Below are 20,646 nucleotides of genomic sequence, written 5' to 3' on the forward strand. Positions count from 1 at the left end.
AGCATTAGTTCCCTCCTGATGACCGCAGATTAAAAATGATATTTAGGTCAAACACACAAACGCACACAAACGCACACAAACGATTACCGCCGGCTTTTCCCTTCGGCCAAGACTCGACCGACCACGTCTAAGATCAGAGCTGCTGCAGAGAGGACGAAGATTAAAGGTTCTGGAGGTCCACATTTAGATTCTAACTGTGGGTTTAAAGCCTCGTTCACACTAACATGGAGATTTATAGGCGGATATTGTCCCTCTTGGGATAAAAGACAATAAAATCTGTCCACACGACCATCGTTTTACTAAAAATCTACATCAGGGGTCTCAAACTCATTTTAGTTCAGGTTCCACATTCAGCCGAGTTTGATCTCAAGTGAACCGGACCAGTAAAATCTCAGCATAATAACCGACAACAAACACTCTACATTTTTCACTTTGTTTTAGTGCAGAAAAGAACATTCTGAAGATCACATTTAAGGAATTATCTTTTTACAAAACATCATGAACAACCTGAAATTTCTGAAGAAAATAAATAAGTTTAGTTTCATCAACATTCAGCCTCAGTTTATCGTTTCCACATTACAACTTCCAGATCAGAGTGTTGACAAAGGAACACAACATTTAGTCACCTGGAACTGAACCAGAGAGGATTTACTGGAGGATCAAAACCACAATAGTAAGACAAAAAACGACAAAAAACATCAAACGCAAGACAAAATGTTACAAAAATGAGACAAAATGACAAAAAATGAGAGAAACGACACAAAAAAACCCAAAAAAGACACAAGAAAATTAGACAAAACAGTTACAAAGTGACCAAAAAATGGACAAATGACACAGATGAGACAAAAAACAAGAAACAAAACGACAAAAACATGAGACAGACCCCAAAAGTCAGACAAAAACCAACAAAAACAGGACAAAATATTACAAAAAGGAGACCTAAAGTGACAAAAGAACAATCTAGTATTTTACTTTCTGATCAAAACAACTTGTCATGGTCTAGAAATTATTTTAAATTTATAGTTTTACTAGTTTACAATCTGCAGTTAATGTCTTCTCTGGAATTTTTACACTTTGAGGACCGGATTGGACCCTCAGGAGGACCACTTTTGGGCCATGGGCCGCATGTTGGACACCCCTGGTCTAGATACACATAAGAACACAAAACAATACAAACCTCTAACTAGCATGTTGGATCAGTCCGCACCAGAATTAGATCAAATTAAAGAGAAGAATTTTCTGTCATTTCGTGGTTTCTGCAGAATTCAACCTGCAGATGTTGCTGCTAACAGATAAGCAAAGTTATCCGTCTGCTGGTAGGTTCATATTTACCAGAGAAAAGTAGCCGTCCTCTCACGTAAATAAATAGAATAAGTGTTTTCCCTGCTTCATTAACTGACTAATATGATGTAGATCAAGTCTGTAATGTCTGATCAGAGATGTTGAATCTGTTTTCTTCTTAAACCTTCATTCTCTGACCTTTAACCGTCTGGTCTCTGTGCTGCTGCATTATTTTAAAAACCCTAGATTTGGTGTCTAAAACTCTGAATCGTCCTTTTCTTCTCTCTGATTAGAAGAGCTCACGTCTGACTTTATTCCTCCGGCGGACGACCAGCAGAGTTCAGCGGGGATTGAACAGAAATGTGGTTATTTTTAATCAGAGCGAGTGTGAAGGAGAGAAACTGTAGATTTAATGAGTTGTGGGATCATCAACACAGAACTCCTCTTTGTTTCCTCTCTCAGCGCTGTGACCTTTTCTTCTTCTTCTCTAGCTATCTGCTGACTCACTCCTGCTTGTTATTCTCATTTTATTCACTCCTTCTCTCGTCATCGCTTCCTTCTTTACGTCTGTCAGATTCTCAGTAACCCACTTTCCTTCTCGCTGAACTCGGTTTGTGTTTGCAGCTCGTTTGCTAACAAGGTCTGGGGTTGAATTCCCTCAGTCTTTAGACTTTAGAGAAGCTTCATGACAAGAAGCTGTACCAGCTCAGGGGATCAAACTCGTTTTACTTTGTGATTAAAACGACAAAAGTCAGACAGAAGAAAAGACAACAACAAAAACGAGACAAAATGTTACAAAAATCTGACACAAAAATGAGACAAACAACATGAAACAAAAAACTAGACAAAAAAGGAACAAAGCAGCAAAACAACGGACAAACGACGAAAACGAGACAAAAAATGACAAAAGTGAGAAACAAAATGACTAAAAAATAGACAAGCAACACAAGCGAGACACAAAGAAAACACAAAATAACAAAAACAAGAAACAAACTGACCAAGACATGAGACAAAAGTCAGACAAAAAAAACAACAAAAACAAGGACAAGATATTACAAAAAAGAGACCCAAAATGACAAAAAATAGGCAAATGACACAAAACAAGAGACAAAAAATTTGACAAAAAAGTTACAAAACGACCAAAAAATGAACAAACGACAAAAACAAGATAAATGACAAAAGTGAGAAACAAAACAACAAAGAAATAAAGACAAGCGAGACAAAAAGGAAACACAAAACGAGCAAAATGAGAAATAAAATGACAAAAAACATGAGACAAACGACAAAAGTCAGACAAAAAAAGACAAAAACAACAAAAACAAAACAAAATATTACAAAAATGACACACAAAACAACAAACATTGAGGCCAACGACACAAAATAAAGCAGAAAAGAGACAAAAAATTAGACAAAAAGTTACAAGCGACAAAAAATAGACAAACAACAATGAAATAAACACAAGTGAGACAAAAAGGAAACACAAAATGACAAAAGTGAGAAACAAAATGACAAAAAACGAGACAAACCACAAAAGTCAGACAAAAAAACAACAAAAACAAGACAAAATATTACAAAAATGAGACACAAAAAACAAAAGAACAATGAACAATCTAGAATTTAACTTTCTGATCAAAACAACTTGTCATGGTCTAGAAATGGTTTTAAATTTATAGTTTTACTAATTTACAATCTGCAGTTAATGTCTTCTCTGGAATTTTTACACTTTGAGGACCGGATTGGAGCCTCTGGAGGGCCGGTTTTGGCTCGCGGGCCTCATGTTGGACACCCCTGGTTTAGCTGATAAAAGCTCTTCCTCGTCTTTTATAAAACTACTCTGTCAGAACAGATGAGATCCAGGGAAGGTTTCGTCCTCGTCTGTCCTCTTAGTTCACTCTGGGACAGAACAGATATAAAGAAGTAAAGATTCATCCTGGAGCAGGAACTGAACAGAAACACAAGCCAAACCTTAAAACATGAAATAAAACCAAAGAAGCAGGAAGGAGAAAAGCTGCTGCTGGTCTGCAGCTGTGGGAAACATCTGCTTCACTATAAATCAGTGCTGATGTTTCCTCTGTTATTCTCCCTGTAAAACTCCTGAGGATCATCATTGTTCCTGTTTTAATGAGTCTGATGGATGTAATCTGCTGATAATCTGCTGAAGCCACAGCAGCCTCGGTATTAATCCTGGGCAGCAGACAGGTGTCAAAGCCTGGAAAATGAAATTAGTAGCGACTGCTCTGATCTCAGGTCAGCATTAGGGGAATTAATCATGCCCATCGGAGGGGGCTGTACTGAAAATCTGTAGGATAAACAGGTCCACTCATTAGCACTGAAGCTAATGTTCCCTCTAGAAGTTTTTACCATCAGTGGCTTTGATGACTGACAGCTTTACAATCTTCTGTTTTCAAAAAGAAGCCAACGTAAAGAACCAAAAGCTGCAGTTCCTCAAACGTCCACTCGAGGCTCCAAAAGTGAATAAACCCCTCATAGACCTCCATGTTAAAATGTCCAACTTTGCAGCAGAAATAAACACGTTTATGGCCTGAAACAATAAACGTTTTTATCCTTTTAGCTGATTTCCTTGTTCATGGCGACTGTCCAGGTTGTGAATTCTTCTAGAACTCACCAGTTTAAGGTGAATTAAAGCTTAAAGTTCTGCAGAATTAAGGACCTGGCTGCTCTGAGTGGCAGCTGGAGGCCTTCATAGACAATTCATGGCTTCAGCTCCACTAAACCTCCAAATACCAAAAGCTGCAGTTCCACAAATGTCCACTTGAGGCTCCAAAAGTGACTCAAACCTCCACAGACCTCCATTTTAAAATGTAAAACTTTAGAGCCAAATAAACACATTTCCTTTCTGAAACAACAAAGTGTTTCCTAAAGTTTCCTTCCTCCCAGCAGCCCTCCAGTCCTCCACCTTTACTGGAATCTGTTTATTATTACTCGGTTCTTCTTCACAGGATCCGTCCATGATGTTTTTCTGCTGCTGATCTCTGCTTCACCACAGCTTTCTGCTAAACTGCCACATCCAATCAATCAGACAGCAGATTAATTCACTGCCACTCTCTCTGTCTCTCCTGAAGCACTCCTATCTGGACAGGGAAACCTCTCTGATTCTGAGAAACATAGCAGGAAAACCCTCCCACCTGCTGACAAAGGTGACAAAGGCCCTCTTACCTGTAGCCTCTCGCATGCTGCATCCACGTCACGCTTTCCTGCCTGAGTGAATCAACACGCATGTGGAGGATGTTTTCAGACACTCTTTGCATGTTAACTTCCTTCTTCCATCTTTCTCCATCTGTGAAGGGAAGCAGATTGATCTCAAAGCTTTATAGAAACCATCAACATGCTGCTAATGTAGCTGTGGTCTAATTATCATCTGTTCACCTGCTCGGTCATTCTGTGGAATATTTCAAACCCTGAAAGGCAGAAATAACCTGGAAATGCTGTCAGACAGACTTAAAAGCTACAGACGTTTATTATTTTGTATAAAAACCACTAAAATTCCACAAATCTGTATACCGAAACAAAACAAAAATTTAAAAAATCAACCAAAGAAATGAATTTTAATCATTAATTGTTGAATTAAATTTGCTGCTCCCTATTAAGATGGCGTTCACTACTGTTAGCCTAAATAAGATAGCATTAGCCGCTAACTTAGCCCTATTAAGATAGCGTTCACTACTGTTAGCCTAAATAAGATAACATTAGCCGCTAACTTAGCCCTATTAAGATAGCGTTCACTACTGTTAGCCTAAATAAGATAACATTAGTTGCTAACTTAGCCCTATTAAGATGGCGTTCACTACTGTTAGCCTAAATAAGATAACATTAGCCGCTAACTTAGCCCTATTAAGATAGTGTTCACTACTGTTAGCCTAAATAAGATAGCATTAGCCACTAAATCAGCCCTATTAAGATAGTGTTCACTACTGTTAGCCTAAATAAAACAACATTAGCTGCTAAGATAGCTGAAACCAGAAAACTAACATCAGCACTCTGTTCACCTAAATAAGATAATATTAGCTGCTAAGTTAGCCCTATTAAGATAGCGTTCACTACTGTTGGCCTAAACAAGATAACATCAGCTGCTAAGTTAGCCCTATTTAGATAGTGTTCACTACTGTTAGCCTAAATAAGACAACATTACCACTGCTGTGCCCTAAACAAGATTATGTTAGCCTCTCTTAGCCTAAACAAATAATTGTGACTTCTGCCTCATGCAAAATAAAATGTTAACCGCTACATTAGCCAAAGCAGGATGAAGTTAGTGTAAATAACTGAACATTAGTCCGTCTGTAAAGTTTGTGAGTTCAGCCTGTTACTGTGTTCACCTGCATCTCAGCTCCTATTCTAAACACTGTCTACGTAACGGGGGCATGATGCTGTTCCTGTGTTTCCTGTTTACCTGGGATGTTTGCAGTGACGTCAGAGCTGGTTCACTTTCAGAATAAAGAGGCTGTGCTGCTCATTTTCATGTGAAGCACGAGGGTTTGCTTCATTCCTGGGTAATAAAGGACCAGAATGAAGGCAAACACGATCACACAGGAAGCAACAGTTCCAGCGCTCTATTCCACCATTTTACACCTGAGGTCTAACATTTGTGCGATGCTTATAGTAAAAGATCAACTGAAACCACAGTCGCTCTAATTAGCTCTAACTGGCAGAGATTGAAACAGGAGTAAATAACGTCAGAGTGCTGCTGAAACACTTCCTGTGTGATCGAGCTGCTTCTACAACTCTGTATTTAAATGTCTGTGGTGATAATAACTAATGTTGAATGTTGAGAATATTCATGGTAATCAACTGAAAACAGGTAAGAGAGACGGTCAACACTTCTGTGTCTGCTTCTATTGAACCTAAACCTGTAGCGAGCCAAAGATCAACACTGGGAATGTACGATCGTCCAAAGTTTCTAAAAAAAATACTTGAGTGATCAACAACTTTGCTTTGGTGTTTAGAAACTACATCAGTTATAGTTCATTGCGTGCCAGAATTGTGGTAGTCGACTCCCTTACCATTGAAATTCAACATTTGTTAATAATGAAATCAAACCAACAATAATAAATTAGCCACACAACACACAAAGCTTTTAATCTTGATAAAATCAACGGTAACGAGGATAGACGTTAACCTAAATAAGCTACTATGCTAGCCTGAACAACAAGAAGATACCAACGACATAAACTCAAATAACTTTAGCTGAAAGATCAGAACTTTAGTTGAAACAACATAATATTCGTGCTACATTAGTCATGACAATGCTAGCCTTTACAAAATAATGTAAGTCCAAACCAGATATCGTTGGCCTTAATAAGATAATATAGGTCTAAACAAGCCAATATGTTAGCAAAAACAAAATAGTATTAACTGCAGCGTTAGCCTAAACAAGGAATAGTTAACCACAAGTTAACCCAGCAATATGTTAGCCAAAACTGCATAACATTAGCACGATGCTACCCGAATCAGAATGATGATAGCTGTAAAGTTAGCCTAAACAACATCATGCTAACTATTACGTTAGCCTAAACAAAACAAAGGTTGCCAGTATGTTAGCCTTATCAAAACATTGGTCTAAACAAGATAATGTTAGCCAATATGTTAGCCTAAACAAGAAAGCAACCTACTAGATTAGCCAAAACAAAACAATATTAGCGCTATATTAACCTTAGGAAGGCAATGTTGGTTTAAACAAGCTTACTGCTATGTTAGCCTAAATAAGAAAGTGACTACAACATTAGCTTTAACAAGAAACTGTTGGTTGAAACAAGCTAATATGTGCTGCTATGTTAGCCTAAATAAGAAAGTTACTACTACATTAGCTAAAACAAAATATAAGTGCTACATTAGCCTTCACAAGATAATGTTGTTTTAAACAAGCCAATGTTTGCTGCTATGTTAGCTTAAATAAGAACATTGTTACTGCATTAGCTCAAATAAAATAATATTAGTGTCATTAGTCGCAACAAGCTAATGTTTGCGCTTTGTTAGCCTTAATAAGAAAGTCACCACTACATTAGCTAAAATTAAATATTATTTGTGCTACATTAGCCTTAAGATACTGTTGGTATAAACAAGCTAATATTTCCTGCTATATTAGCCTAAATGAGAAAGCTAGCATTACATTAGCTACAACAATACAATATTCATGCTACATTAGCTTCAACAAGATACTGTTGGAAAAAATAGCTAATATTTGTTGCTTTGTTAACCTAAATAATAAAAGAGTTACTACTGCATTAGCTAAAACCAAATAATATTAGTGCTACATTAGCTTTAACAGGATACTGTTATTAATTAATGGGGTAATGTTAGGCAATATGTTAGCCTAATATTGATTCTCTCTTTATTTTAGCATCCATTTGGTGCTAAAAATATACAAAAAACTATTATTAGACAGACAATTCATGCACTACTTCTCAGTCTCTGGTCTATTTCTGTAGCAGTTTTTCTTCTAAACTGCATTACGGGGGTCTAAAGGTGGATTTAAAGGTGAGTCTAACTGTGTATAACCACCTGGACATCAGATAGTTTCTGCTACTGGGTGCTGATAAACGTAGAGGTGGAGGATCAGAGTGTTAGTGGTGATCTGGGAAGAATCAGAGCTGGTTAGTTGTGCTGGTAATGAGTGTTTGGAGCCGAGCCAGAGTCAGTAATGGAGCTCAGTGGATGAGGCTAGTGGTGGCTCACGCGGATCAATACTGATAATGGGACTAACACTGCTCTAATTGTTGTTCAACCCGGATCAGGATGCTGCTGGAGATCAGCTGTTCCTGGGTTCAGCTGGTTTATTTGACTTTCTATTGATTCTATTATTACTTCTTTACCGGTATTCCTTGTACACATGCGTCTGATTGGTTTAAACATGGAGGTTTATGTGAATGTATTTGGCTGAAAGTGTGACTCGTGACTAATGTTGGATGAATCTCTGCTGATCTGAAGCTAAAGCTGGAGGCTTCTTAATGTGGACGCTGAGTGTGTCGTGGGCATTAGATGGCGACTAAGAAAGAAGGCTTTATTCTGATTGGATCTGCAGCGTGATGATTTGATTGGATGATAAAGCAGATGAGGCCCTTTGATTGGATGTTGGGGGACTGTGCCAGATCTGCAGGATAATCAGCTTTGGGGCAGAGAGGCAGTGATTCCCGATATCATCATGTACATGCAGATAAACACAGCGGCTGGTTGGGAATTCTGGGTTTGGTTGTCTTTTAATGTCAGACTCAAATCAAGTTCTTGTCATTTTTTGTAAACCAATAACTTCCTGAGCCTCAACAGGCCACGATAGTGTTTTAAAATCAAAATACTTTTGACCCACTGAACTACAAGCAGACCTTTCTGTCTCATTTTTAAAGTCCTTCAGCTTTGTGGAACCAGAACTACATGAAGAAGAACTCAGAGATGTCTTCTGTCAGTAGCGTCTCCTCAGATGTTTAAACTCTGAACTAATGTTGTTTCCTCATACTTCTGTGGAGGTTCTCAGTCATCCAGGGCCTGGTAGTCGTAGGAACTTCAGGAGAAACCAACTGGAAAATCTGGAAGATGTTTGAAGAAACGTCTTCCAGATCTTCCAGTTGGTTTCTCCTGAAGTTCCTACAATCTCCTCATCCTGTAGATGTTTTTCTGTCTCCATGTTTCCAGACTTTTCCTCTCTACTCTGTTCATCATCAGTAGAAAGATGTTTCACCATGCTGGATGGATCACCAACTCCTAGCTCCTCTGTTCACGGTTTCTGAGCCATGCCACATTTATTTATTCATCCAGTAGCTTTGGTTTACTCTCGAGAAGTTTTTGCAGTTGATTTACTTTTTGAACAAGACGTGTTGCATAAAGTGATAATTTATCACAGTTTTGAGCTCAGATTTGGTATTTAAACATAGAATAAAGACGGAATCACACATGATTCAGTCGTCAGGAAGTTCTAAATCTGACTATTTTTTAAAGAACACCTTTTATACCTGCTGATGGTTTTTGGTATCAGAAGGATGAAACCAGTTTGATTAAATCTGAATTCTCAAACTGAGGACTTTTCCTACTGATGCACCATTTTATCAGACATTACCATATTTTTATTAATGACTTTCCTGGATCTGTGCATCCGTCTGAATCCAGCAGATCAGAGTTAAATGAACGTACTCAGATTAATGTTGTACTTTCAAGATCCATTTGTCTCTGCAGTAGCTTCAAATCCAGCTTTTCCTGCCGTGGATGAAGCTAAGTTAAGTTCACGGATTCCTGACATAAAGCGCTCTGAGTGCGTCTGAAAAGAGAAGCGAGATTTGGTTTTAATTTGTGCTCCAGATTAGAGGAGGCGGAGCCGCGACGGGCCCGAGATCCAGGCAGATTACCAGCTCCGGGCCGGTCTAATTCCTGCAGTAGTGATTAGGCTGAGGGCGTAATTATCTGCTCTCGTTAGGGCGGCTTCCAGGGAACAGCTGCGTGTGGACGGATGTACATTTGTTAGCATGCAGCGGTGTGTAGCTGTTTGTGTGTCAGTGTTACATCCTCCCACTCTGCTGGCCCACTTCTGCCTCCATAGGATCCTCATCGCTGCTGTGTTCGGAGCCTACGGCAGCTCAGGAGGGACACATTCCTCACAACTTCAAAGGCAGCACATCTTTCCTGGGCAGGAACTAATTTTAGCGGCGCTATAATATAGGTCAACGGAATATCTATGAGTCGGAGAGAAAAAGATTAAACTGCAAGCTGGAAATGATGATAGCAGGAGGGAAGAAAAACACTGATGTTGAAGGAGAAATATCTGGAACCACATTTTATATCTGAATGAAGATAAAACAGAAGCCAGGAAAGACAGACCTGGAATGAATTAATGGATAAATTAATGGATTATAACATATTAGAGGGTTTTTATTTGTCAGTTTTCAAAAAGGACTGAGGGATTTTTAACGTGTAAAAGCCTCTTAAAATGCACCAATTAACAAATTACTCCTTTAATATCTCACTGTAAACACTAATTACATCCCTATTAATGAGAATTATTAAATAATGCAGCCTCATATGGATTCAGAATTGAAATTCATCACGTAAATAAATAATGAGACTCTGGATCATGTTGAGTTCTGATCTTATTTTCTCTATAATGCAGAAGAAGCTGGATATTAGCATGATGACAGCTGGTTAGCATCACAAAAAAATGATTTCAGATCATTAAAAGCCAGAGACCAGGATTTATTGAATATGTGGTGGGTTTTTACACATTATGTGATATATTTAGTTAAATTTAATAATCTGTTGCTATTTCTTGTCAGATTCAAGTCTACACATTATTTTTCGACATATTTAAGCTCAAATAAATGTTATGTTGGTTTAATGACTGACCATTACGAGCACTGTAACAGCTGCTAATGCTAACTGAAGATGCTAAATTTATATTATATCAAAGACAACTTTAATTATTGTTACTGTCTTTTTAATTTCCCATAGTAAATGCTAACTCTCCATCCTATATTAGCCTAAACAAAATAACATGAACCACTGTGTTAGCCTAACTTTAGCCAACATTAGCTGCTGTTGGTTTAAACAAGTTAAAATTAGACGCTACGTTTGCCTTAACAAGATGTTAAATTAACCTAAGCAACATAATATTAGCTACTGCATTAGCCTCAACAAGATATCAGCTGCTGCATTAGCCTGCACAAGCTAAAGTTAGCCAATACATTAGCCTTAACTACCATTTTAAACAAGATATTAGCTACTATGATAGCCTAAACAACATAATGTTAGCTACTGCATTAGCCTCAACCAGGTATTAGCTGCTACATTAGCCTAAATAAGATAAACTTAGCCAATACATTAGCCTTAACTACTATTTTAGACAAGATGTTAGCTACTATGATAGCATAAGCAACATGTTAACTGATGCATTGGCCTCAACAAGATATTAGTTGCTACATTAGCCTAAACAAGATAAAATTAGCCAATATGTCAGCCTTAAATTTTTGTTGTAATTATTCATGTTGAACAATACAAAGTCAAAATACGTGATTTGAATTATTTTTTTCAGATTTTAGATTAAAATCTAAATGGTTCTAATTCAGTTCTGTCCAGATGGATGTTTTGTGCTTCAGTAAAGTGAATTATAACAAAAACAGGATTTAAAAATTTAATATGAAAGTCCACAGAGATCTGAGTAAAACTGAATTCAGTTGCTGTGAAATGGTGTTTGATGCTCTCTAGGAGAGAGCACAGCAACTGAATTCAGTTTTATTCTAATAAATTGAAATATAAAATGTATTTTCAAACGTACAGGTTGACTAATTCCAGTATTACTGATATAGATCCAGGTTCTAGTGGCCCATATTTCTTCTAGTTGAACATCATTTATTGTATTTTCTAGTTTAACCCTCTGGTGACTGAGCTGTAGCTTCTCTAATCTGCTGCTGGCTGATAAACAGAGCAGAGGGTCGTCATTATCAGGCTGTTGATGAGCTTATGCTGCTGCTGCTGATTCCAGAGTTTACATCAGCGGGGTTCTGGGGGGGTGAAGATAAGGAGATTGGCTGCTAATCTCCTCTTCCTCATCTTCATTCTGCCCTTTCGCTCGTTCCTCGGTGTTTCGTACGCGAAGCTGAGACGGCTAGCGATGAGGAGGCAGATAGAGGTGGAATGAGGAGACGGCTGGCGGTGAGGAGGGGGCTTCAGATGGATCAGAGCTCCTCCATGTGAGTTAGCAGAGCAGCAGCAGAAGCCCATCCCCCCTCAGCCGGTCCAGCTCCTCTTCAATCTCCTCTCAGAGCTGCTGCCTCGACCGGCCGGAGAGGATGTTCAGGATTCAAGAGGAGGCAGCGGCATCCTTCAGCCCTCAGGTTTAGCTCCAGCTGTAGATCAGAGACTGTAGATCAGCAGAAAGCTAGACTCGTGGCCGTTTCTGCTTTTATTTCAGCTTCCAGATCTTGTTTGTGTCGCGGCTGCTTCGTCACATTTCCCTCTTGTTCCTGTCGCCTCCATCGGTCCCGTGCAGCCGAGCGAAGCATCTCTCTGCTGATTCAAACCCGTCGTTCCTCCTCTCGTCTCCTCTGACCCTCTGGTTGTTCGCTTGCAGCGGCGGAGGCTTCCAGCTGAAGAGTGTTTGGATAATCCTCCTTCAGCAAGCAATAATCCAATCTGCTGCAGCCACAATAACAGAGATGATGATGATGGTGGTGATGAAGAGGAGCAGGAGGAGAAGCGGGTTTTACGATCAGACTCTTGAGGGAAACCTGTTCAGTGCTGCTCTGCTCTGGGAATAACTTTAGAGAATAATTACTAACCAGGACGAATGGAAGCGGCTCTCTGAGCAGCTTCTGGACGTGTTTTTAAATCAGTACACGAGTTTGTGGGTTGATCTGAAGCAGACACAGAAGTGCTGGTCGAGACGTAAACATGAACTCCTGCTGGAGGAACCAGGTAGGTGGCAGCCGCTCTACCAGCATGCGTGTCCTTGATGTGGATCGAGCCAAACGATGGCTGCAGGAATGTTTCTGTGGCTGCAATTAGCTGGTATCGACTGAGCGCTGGTGGTTTGTGTGCAGGAGGAGCAGGCGGCCAAGCTGAAGGCTGAGAACATCCGAGTGGCTCTGGAGAAGATCAAGGAGGCTCAGGTGAAGAAGGTGAGTCCAGTCCTGGTTGGTCTTAAAACACCTAAAAACAGCAACAGGAGTCAGTTTTAAATTCACCAAACACAGGAAGGAAAGTGAAAGTGAAAGTAAAGACCCTAAAATATCCATTATTGTACACATTTAAATAGCAGATACCAGAACAAATTACCTGCTTCATTCATTATGTGGTGTGGTGTTTGTGTGTGTGTGTGTGTGTGTGTGTGTGTGTGTGTGTGTGTGTGTGTGTGTGTGTGTGTGTGTGTGTGTGTGTGTGTGTGTGTGTATGTTTGTGTAGTGTGTGTGTGTGTGTGTTTTTGTAGTGTGTGTGTATGTTTGTGTAGTGTGTGTGTGTATGTTTGTGTAGTGTGCACGTGCCTCTGTGTGTGTGTGTAGTGTGTGTGTGTGTGTGTGTGTGTGTGTTTGGCACGTGTCCAGCGGACTCAGTTTTCTGGGTCAGGTCAGTGTAACTCCACACTGAGCGCTCCGGTCGATAACAGCTGGGGTCAAAACACACTAACACACAGTGACACACAAACAGACACACACAATAACACACTGACACACACACACACACACACACACACACACACACACACACACAGAGACACACACACAGAGACACACAGCACTCAACATAATGACCAGTACAAGTTAAGTCTCAATCCCAGAGAGAGGAGAGTCGGGATTAACAACCTGGATTTACTACACACTGACTGCAGCTACCTGAGTGTGTGTGTGTGTGTGTGTGTGTGTGTGTGTGTGTGTGTGTGTGTGTGTGTGTGTGTGTGTGTGTGTGTGTGTGTGTGTGTGTGTGTGTGTGTGTGTGTGTGTGTGTGTGTGTGTGTGTGTGTGGGTGGGTGGGTGGGTGGGTGGGTGGGTGTGTGTGTGTGTGTATGTGTGTGTGTGTATGTGTGTGTTTGTTAAGTCGAGTCATCTATGTGTTTATCCTCAACAACGCTCCAAAAAAGTGACAGTTTAAAGGATGTTGAACAATAAAATGATCCAAATATAATAAAACACACAGATCATAAATACTCACATATATCCATATTTATAAAAGGTGAATAACAACATATATCCATATTCATAAAGCTGAATAACAGCATATATCCATATTTATAAAAGCTGAATAAGCACCTGAACATGTGTTATCTCAAAGGGATGCTGGTATTTATTTCTGCTGTGCTCCACCAGTAAAGTGAGGATCTATTGATCGACTGCAGGTTTCACTTCTAAGGTTCTCCTAAGAGCTTTCATGGTTCTTGGCTGAGATGTTGTTCAGCTTCTTGGAGACGTTTCAGTTCATCTCAGTGTCCTCATGTGATCCAAAATAACTCCATGACTCAGACTTTCTCTGCTGGTTCCTTGTGTGGTTTAGGTCAGATTCAGGACTGGTTTTAGAGTCCGGCTGGATGTTTAAATATTTTAGACTGAAACCTGGTATTGTTTTTCAGACCTGGTATCAGCTCTGGTTTAGACTGTTTTCAGACTTGGGTTAGGACTGATTTAGAACCATTTAGAAAAGTTTCAGACCTGGTTTAGGTCTGACTGAGGACTGGTTTCTGGTCTGATTGATTTGGGTCTCATTTAGTACACCGGTTTCAGACATGGTTTTGGTCAGATTTAGGACCCTTTTAAGACTTGTAATCAACCCAGTTTCAGACTGGTTTCAGACCTGGTTTAAACTACTTTCTCACCAGATTTAGTGGACTGGTGTCAGACTTTGTCTCAGTCTGATTTAGCACCTTTTTAGGACTGGTTTCAGACTTGATTAAGTCCTGATTTAGTAGCCTGGCTTCAGGCATAGTTTAGGTCTGATTTAGAACCCTTTTAGGACTGATAATGGCCCTGGTTTAAGGCTAGCTTCAGACTTGGTTTACAACTGATTTAGGACTGCTTTTAGACTGGTTCTTGACCTGGTATCGGACTGGTTTCAGACCAAATTTATGCTTTTTGTTTGTCTGGTTTTTGGCACAGTTTTGGACCTGTTTTAGACTAGTTTCATACTTGGTTTAGGTCATATTTAAGGCTGTTTCTAAACTGGGTACAGGCCTGGTTTTCCACCTAGAATTTAACTTGGGTTAGACTAGTTTAGGACTGATTTTAGATCGGTTTCTGACCTGTTATCTGACTGGTTTCAGACCTGGTTTAGGTCTGATTTAGGACCCTTTTCAGACCGGTCTCAGACTTGTTTCAGATTTGGTTTGTAGTCAGTTTTTTGATCTGTTATTTGACTGGTTCCAGACCTGGTTTTGGAGTATCTTTGAGAAGAAAAAGCGAACTACAATCTAAAATACTGATTTGTATTTGTAATGGAGTAATTCTACATTACCATATTGGTACTTTTACTTAAGTAAAGGATCTGAATACTTCTTCCAGCACTACAAACCACCACTTTCTTCAATTTCCCACCACAGGTAACCATAGAAACAGGATTTGGCTTCCTGCTACAGCTTAGTAAGATCCTGTACCATGTTATATAACTTTAGCTGGTACATGAAACCCCCAGTTTACTGCATGAGTACTGTAAATATAAAGTAACAGTCCTGCTTTAGTTTGCATCATTAGTTCATCTGCTGAGACAGAAACATGTTTGTCCTCTGAGGACCAGTCTGGAGTTACTTTGTCTCTGAAGAAGTGACAGTAAAGCAGCTTAAATACTCGATGCTCTCAGAGCGTTTCAGGGTCTTTTAGTTTGTTTTAATCTGAAGAGAACGTGACGTTTAAAGACGTCTCTAAGAAGCAGTTTGACGGCCATCAGTGAAACTCATCAGCTTCTCTCCTCCTCAGCTGGTGATTCGTGTCCATTTGTCAGACGAGAGCTCAAAGACGATGATGGTGGACGAGAGACAGACGGTCAGACAGGTGAGACGGATTCAGTGGTGTTAAAATGTGTTGTAGCTGTAGTATCAGTAGTAATAATGCAGCCGTAGCAGCAGTTATGGTTGTGTTAAATGTTAATATCAGTATTATTAGTGTTGATCTGACAGCGTCTCTGGTTCTGCAGGTTCTGGACAGTTTGCTGGAGAAATCTCACTGTGGATACAGTGCAGACTGGTCCCTGGTGGAAACCATCAACGAGCTGCAGATGGGTGAGTAACACAGCCAGCACACACACACACACACACACACACACACACACATCACTAACACACACACATCACTAACACACACATCACTAACACACATCACTAACACACATCACTAACACACACATCACTAACACACATCACTAACACACACACACACACACATCACTAACACACACACACACACACATCACTAACACACACATCACTAACACACACACACACGTCACTAACACACACATCACTAACACACACATCACTAACACACACACACACATCACTAACACACACACACACACATCACTAACACATCACTAACACACACACACACATCACTAACACATCACTAACACACACACACACATCACTAACACATCACTAACACACACACACACACACATCACTAACACACACACACATCACTAACACACACACACACACATCACTAACACACACATCACTAACACACATCACTAACACACACACACACACACATCACTAACACACACACACACACACACATCACTAACACACACACATCACTAACACACATCACTAAAACACACATCACTAACACACACACACACACACATCACTAACACACATCACTAACACACATCACTAACACACACACACACACACACATCACTAACACACACACACACATCACTAACACACACATCACTAAAACACACATCACTAACACACATCACTAAAACACACATCACTAACACACATCACTAACACACACACATCACTAACACACACACACACACACACATCACTAACACACATCACTAACACACATCACTAACACACACACACACACACACATCACTAACACACATCACTAACACACATCACTAACACACACACACACACACACATCACTAACACACACACACACATCACTAACACACACATCACTAAAACACACATCACTAACACACATCACTAAAACACACATCACTAACACACATCACTAACACACACACATCACTAACACACACACACACACACACATCACTAACACACATCACTAACACACATCACTAACACACACACACACACACACATCACTAACACACATCACTAACACACACACATCACTAACACACACACACACACACACATCACTAACACACATCACTAACACACACACACACACACATCACTAACACACACACACATCACTAACACACACACATCACTAACACACACATCACTAAAACACACATCACTAACACACATCACTAACGCACACACATCACTAACACACACATCACTAAAACACACATCACTAACACACATCACTAACACACACACACACTCCTCCCTGTGGGGTGTGTTGTGTTTTCAGCACACACTGTACTACAGGCTTCAGCTCCACTTAACTCTCTTTGACAGCAGGCTGAGTGTGTGTGTGTGTGTGTGTGTGTGTGTGTGTGTGTGTGTGTGTGTGTGTGTGTGTGTGTGTGTGTGTGTGTGTGTGTGTGTGTGCAGTGATGTGTGTGATCTAACCTACATCTTCAGGGCTTCTGTAGCAGCAGCAGAGTTATACAAGAGACTCTGTCTGACCCACAGCCTCCTCACTTATACCCAACACAGCTTCAACACTCAACACAGCTTCACGTGGCTCTAAAAGCTCGGCTGAAGGCCACAATCCTGCAGGACGGAGGTTTCAACTGTATTAATGAAGGGAATAAATGGTGGTTTATTTACAGCTTGCTCCCAGTCCTCCCAGTCCTCCCAGTCCTCCCAGTCCTCCCCCACCAGCAGCACCAGCCTCCCTGCTGTCAGACTGTATCCTTCAGCACGTCACCCGGATCTTTCATTTTGTGCAATAAGCACTAAAACCTGCCTATTGAAGGAGTTTTTCATCAACAGCGTCAGCTACATGATATATCAAACGGCAGCCATGTTTTTCAAAGCATTTCCAACATATTTCCACACAGCATCATCTTGTAGAGCGATTAGCTTTGATTTGGAGTAAGCGTACATAAATCTTGTTCATTTCATTTCATTTAAGGACTTTTGCCATTCCAGTCTGAATTAATTAGATTGTTGCTGTATTTAGAAGGTTCATAGATGGTTTCTGTTGCAGGAATTGAATTATAAGTCTTCTGAGATGTATTAAACAATGCTAATATCAAGAGACAAAGACAAGTTAAAGCCAGCGTCCAGCATCTTGGAAAAAATGCTGCCATTTTGAATTTTTGTGTCGGTGTTCAGTTTTTTTGTAATAATTCCAGATTTGATGCTTGTGTGACACTAAATCCAAGCAGATCGCTCTAAAAGATGAAGCTGTGTGAAAATAAATGAGATTATATATCAGAAATGGTGCCACCATTTTGAAAATTTGTGTCGCTACCATGAAAAATCATCTTTTAATGGACATTAATGGACATTCGGGGCTGTTTTGGTGCTTGAATGAAAAAGTAAAAGATTGTTTTAATATTTGCCATTTTCTGCTCCACAATGATTGAAAACAAAACTAATTTAGAAGTTTTGTGGGAAGAATACAGACGACAACTATTTCCACTAATCACAGGAGCTTCAGTAGAAACCAGCTGGACTTCTCTTGTAGGTTCTTGAAGAAGTTTCACCTCTCATCCAGGATGAGAGATGAAACTTCTTTAAGAACTTACGAGAGAAGTCCAGCTGGTTTCTACTGAAGCTCCTACGATCACCATGACCTGGATGACTGAGAATCTACACAAACATGCTTCCACTGTTGAAATTAAAAGTGTAGAGACAAAAGTTCTGATTTGAAGTCGCTACAGGACACAGATGACCACAGTGTCTGTCTCTAAAGTTATGTATCAGCCTATATGTTGATTTTCTGTCTGACTGTTTGCAGAGCGGATCTTCGAGGACCACGAGAACCTGGTGGAGAACCTGCTGAACTGGACCAGAGACAGCCAGAACCGCCTCATGTTCACCGAACGGATCGAGAAGTACGCTCTGTTCAAGAACCCACAGGTGAGACGTGACGGCAGCTACCTGGTCTCTGTCCAGGTGTGTTCCTACACTAGTAACCTGTCTGATCACTGTCTGCTGCAGAACTACCTGCTGGGGCGGAAGGAGACGTGTGAGATGGCTGAGAGGAACAAAGAGGCTCTACTGGAGGTCAGTTTGTTTTAGCAAATGTTTAATACCGACGAGTTAAAAAGAACATTTCAGATCCACAGCGTGGTTCTTCAGGATAAATTACTTCTTTTTCATGTGTTGGAGGTTTCACACTGGAGATTTCTGTAGGTGCAGTTTCAGACTACTAAAGTTTAACTCTGACTAATTACAAGTTTACTTCAGACATCTTTGGATTGGATTGTTGAATTAATGTTTAACTGAAGAATGATAATGAGACTGTGAAATCCCGTTGTAGATTTCAGTAATTAGAAGCTACATCTAGCAGCAGGCTGCTTGATTTTCAGACATACTATGATCCTGCAGCTGGAATGGCATATTTTAGCTGTTTTAGCCTAAATTCTAGTAAATTTAACCACAGATCTCTGATGAACGAAGCTCTGGTTCTTCATAAACTCCTCCTGATGAGCTCTTTATGTTTTCTAACCAACATTATTTCCTTTACTGTCCAACATCCAATGACAGACCTCACAATAACTCGTGACATTTGGGATATCTGCTGCTGTTATTCTGACCAGTCTAAGCTGAATCACAGAGATCTGTAGTTTTAAATGACGTTATAGAAATCAGGAACTGAATCCTGACTGGTCACGACGACGCTGCTGTGTTTAATTTAAGTCCAGAGAGTCAAACTCTTTTATTAACTGTTAAACTGCTTCTTCAAACACATCTTACGTAGACATTCCCTCCAGAGTCTTGGCAGCCAGTGTTGATATCTGAGAACACACACTTCTTCTGTTCTTCCATCTGACTGAAGAGATGAAGCTTCTTAGGTTTTTAATTCCAGGCTGGTTAAAGCTGTGTTTGTGTTTCAGGAGTGTTTCGGCGGCAGCTCGGTGTCGGTCCCTGAGATGGAGGGAGTGTTGTGGCTCAAAGAGGATGGAAAGAAGTCGTGGAAGAAGCGCTACTTCCTGCTGAGGGCTTCTGGCATCTACTACGTCCCAAAGGGCAAAGCAAAGGTAACGAAAGGAAGCCGAGAGGAGAAGCTGGAGTGTGTTTTTAGGTAAATAAACTGACGGTGTGTCTGTCCAGGCCTCCAGAGACTTGGTGTGTTTCCTCCAGCTGGACCACGTCAACGTCTACCTGGGACAGGACTACAAGAGCAAGTACAAGGCTCCTACAGACTACTGCATGGTGCTGAAGGTACTGCCGGAGTACTACTGTGTTGTAGCCTGTTACTGCCATCTAGTGGTCAGGGACGGTAAAGACACAGGTGGTTGTAGTAGTAATACTGCATGAATTTGTGTGTGCAGCACCCTCAGATCCAGAAGAAGTCGCAGTACATCAAGTATCTCTGCTGTGACGACATCAGAACTCTTCAGCAGTGGATCAACAGTATTCGTATCACCAAGGTAACGCCTGTCCTCCCTGAAACACAACATTCAGCAGCCTTAGACGTAGAGGACTTCATTAATCTTCAGAGAGACATTAAGTTGTTCAACAAAGGGGGAAACAATAAGACAACACAAAACATTAGGATATAAAGTGAAGGTAAGACAAAATAAGATGAATTAATGTTTTTATTTCGAACG

General features: G+C 40.3%; 1 protein-coding gene across 5 annotated transcripts in view; it reads left to right on the forward strand.

The window, feature by feature from the left end:
• LOC111584947 (ras-associated and pleckstrin homology domains-containing protein 1-like) overlaps positions 1-20,646 on the forward strand; it is a 194,798-nt gene that overhangs the window by 160,918 nt on the left and 13,234 nt on the right. For 3 of the 5 annotated variants that reach the window (XM_055015544.1, XM_055015543.1, XM_055015545.1), the window contains exons 9-17: positions 4,365-4,439; positions 12,813-12,890; positions 15,669-15,743; positions 15,886-15,970; positions 18,828-18,949; positions 19,031-19,096; positions 19,930-20,073; positions 20,147-20,257; positions 20,368-20,466. In XM_055015544.1, coding sequence (XP_054871519.1) covers positions 4,365-4,439; positions 12,813-12,890; positions 15,669-15,743; positions 15,886-15,970; positions 18,828-18,949; positions 19,031-19,096; positions 19,930-20,073; positions 20,147-20,257; positions 20,368-20,466 — 855 coding nt within the window. The remainder of the gene's footprint in view (positions 1-4,364; positions 4,440-12,812; positions 12,891-15,668; positions 15,744-15,885; positions 15,971-18,827; positions 18,950-19,030; positions 19,097-19,929; positions 20,074-20,146; positions 20,258-20,367; positions 20,467-20,646) is intronic. The other 2 variants (XM_055015546.1, XM_055015547.1) reach the window with 1 other exon arrangement.

Source organism: Amphiprion ocellaris, chromosome 11, assembly GCF_022539595.1.
Source record: "Amphiprion ocellaris isolate individual 3 ecotype Okinawa chromosome 11, ASM2253959v1, whole genome shotgun sequence".
Classification (NCBI taxonomy): Eukaryota; Metazoa; Chordata; class Actinopteri; family Pomacentridae; genus Amphiprion; species Amphiprion ocellaris.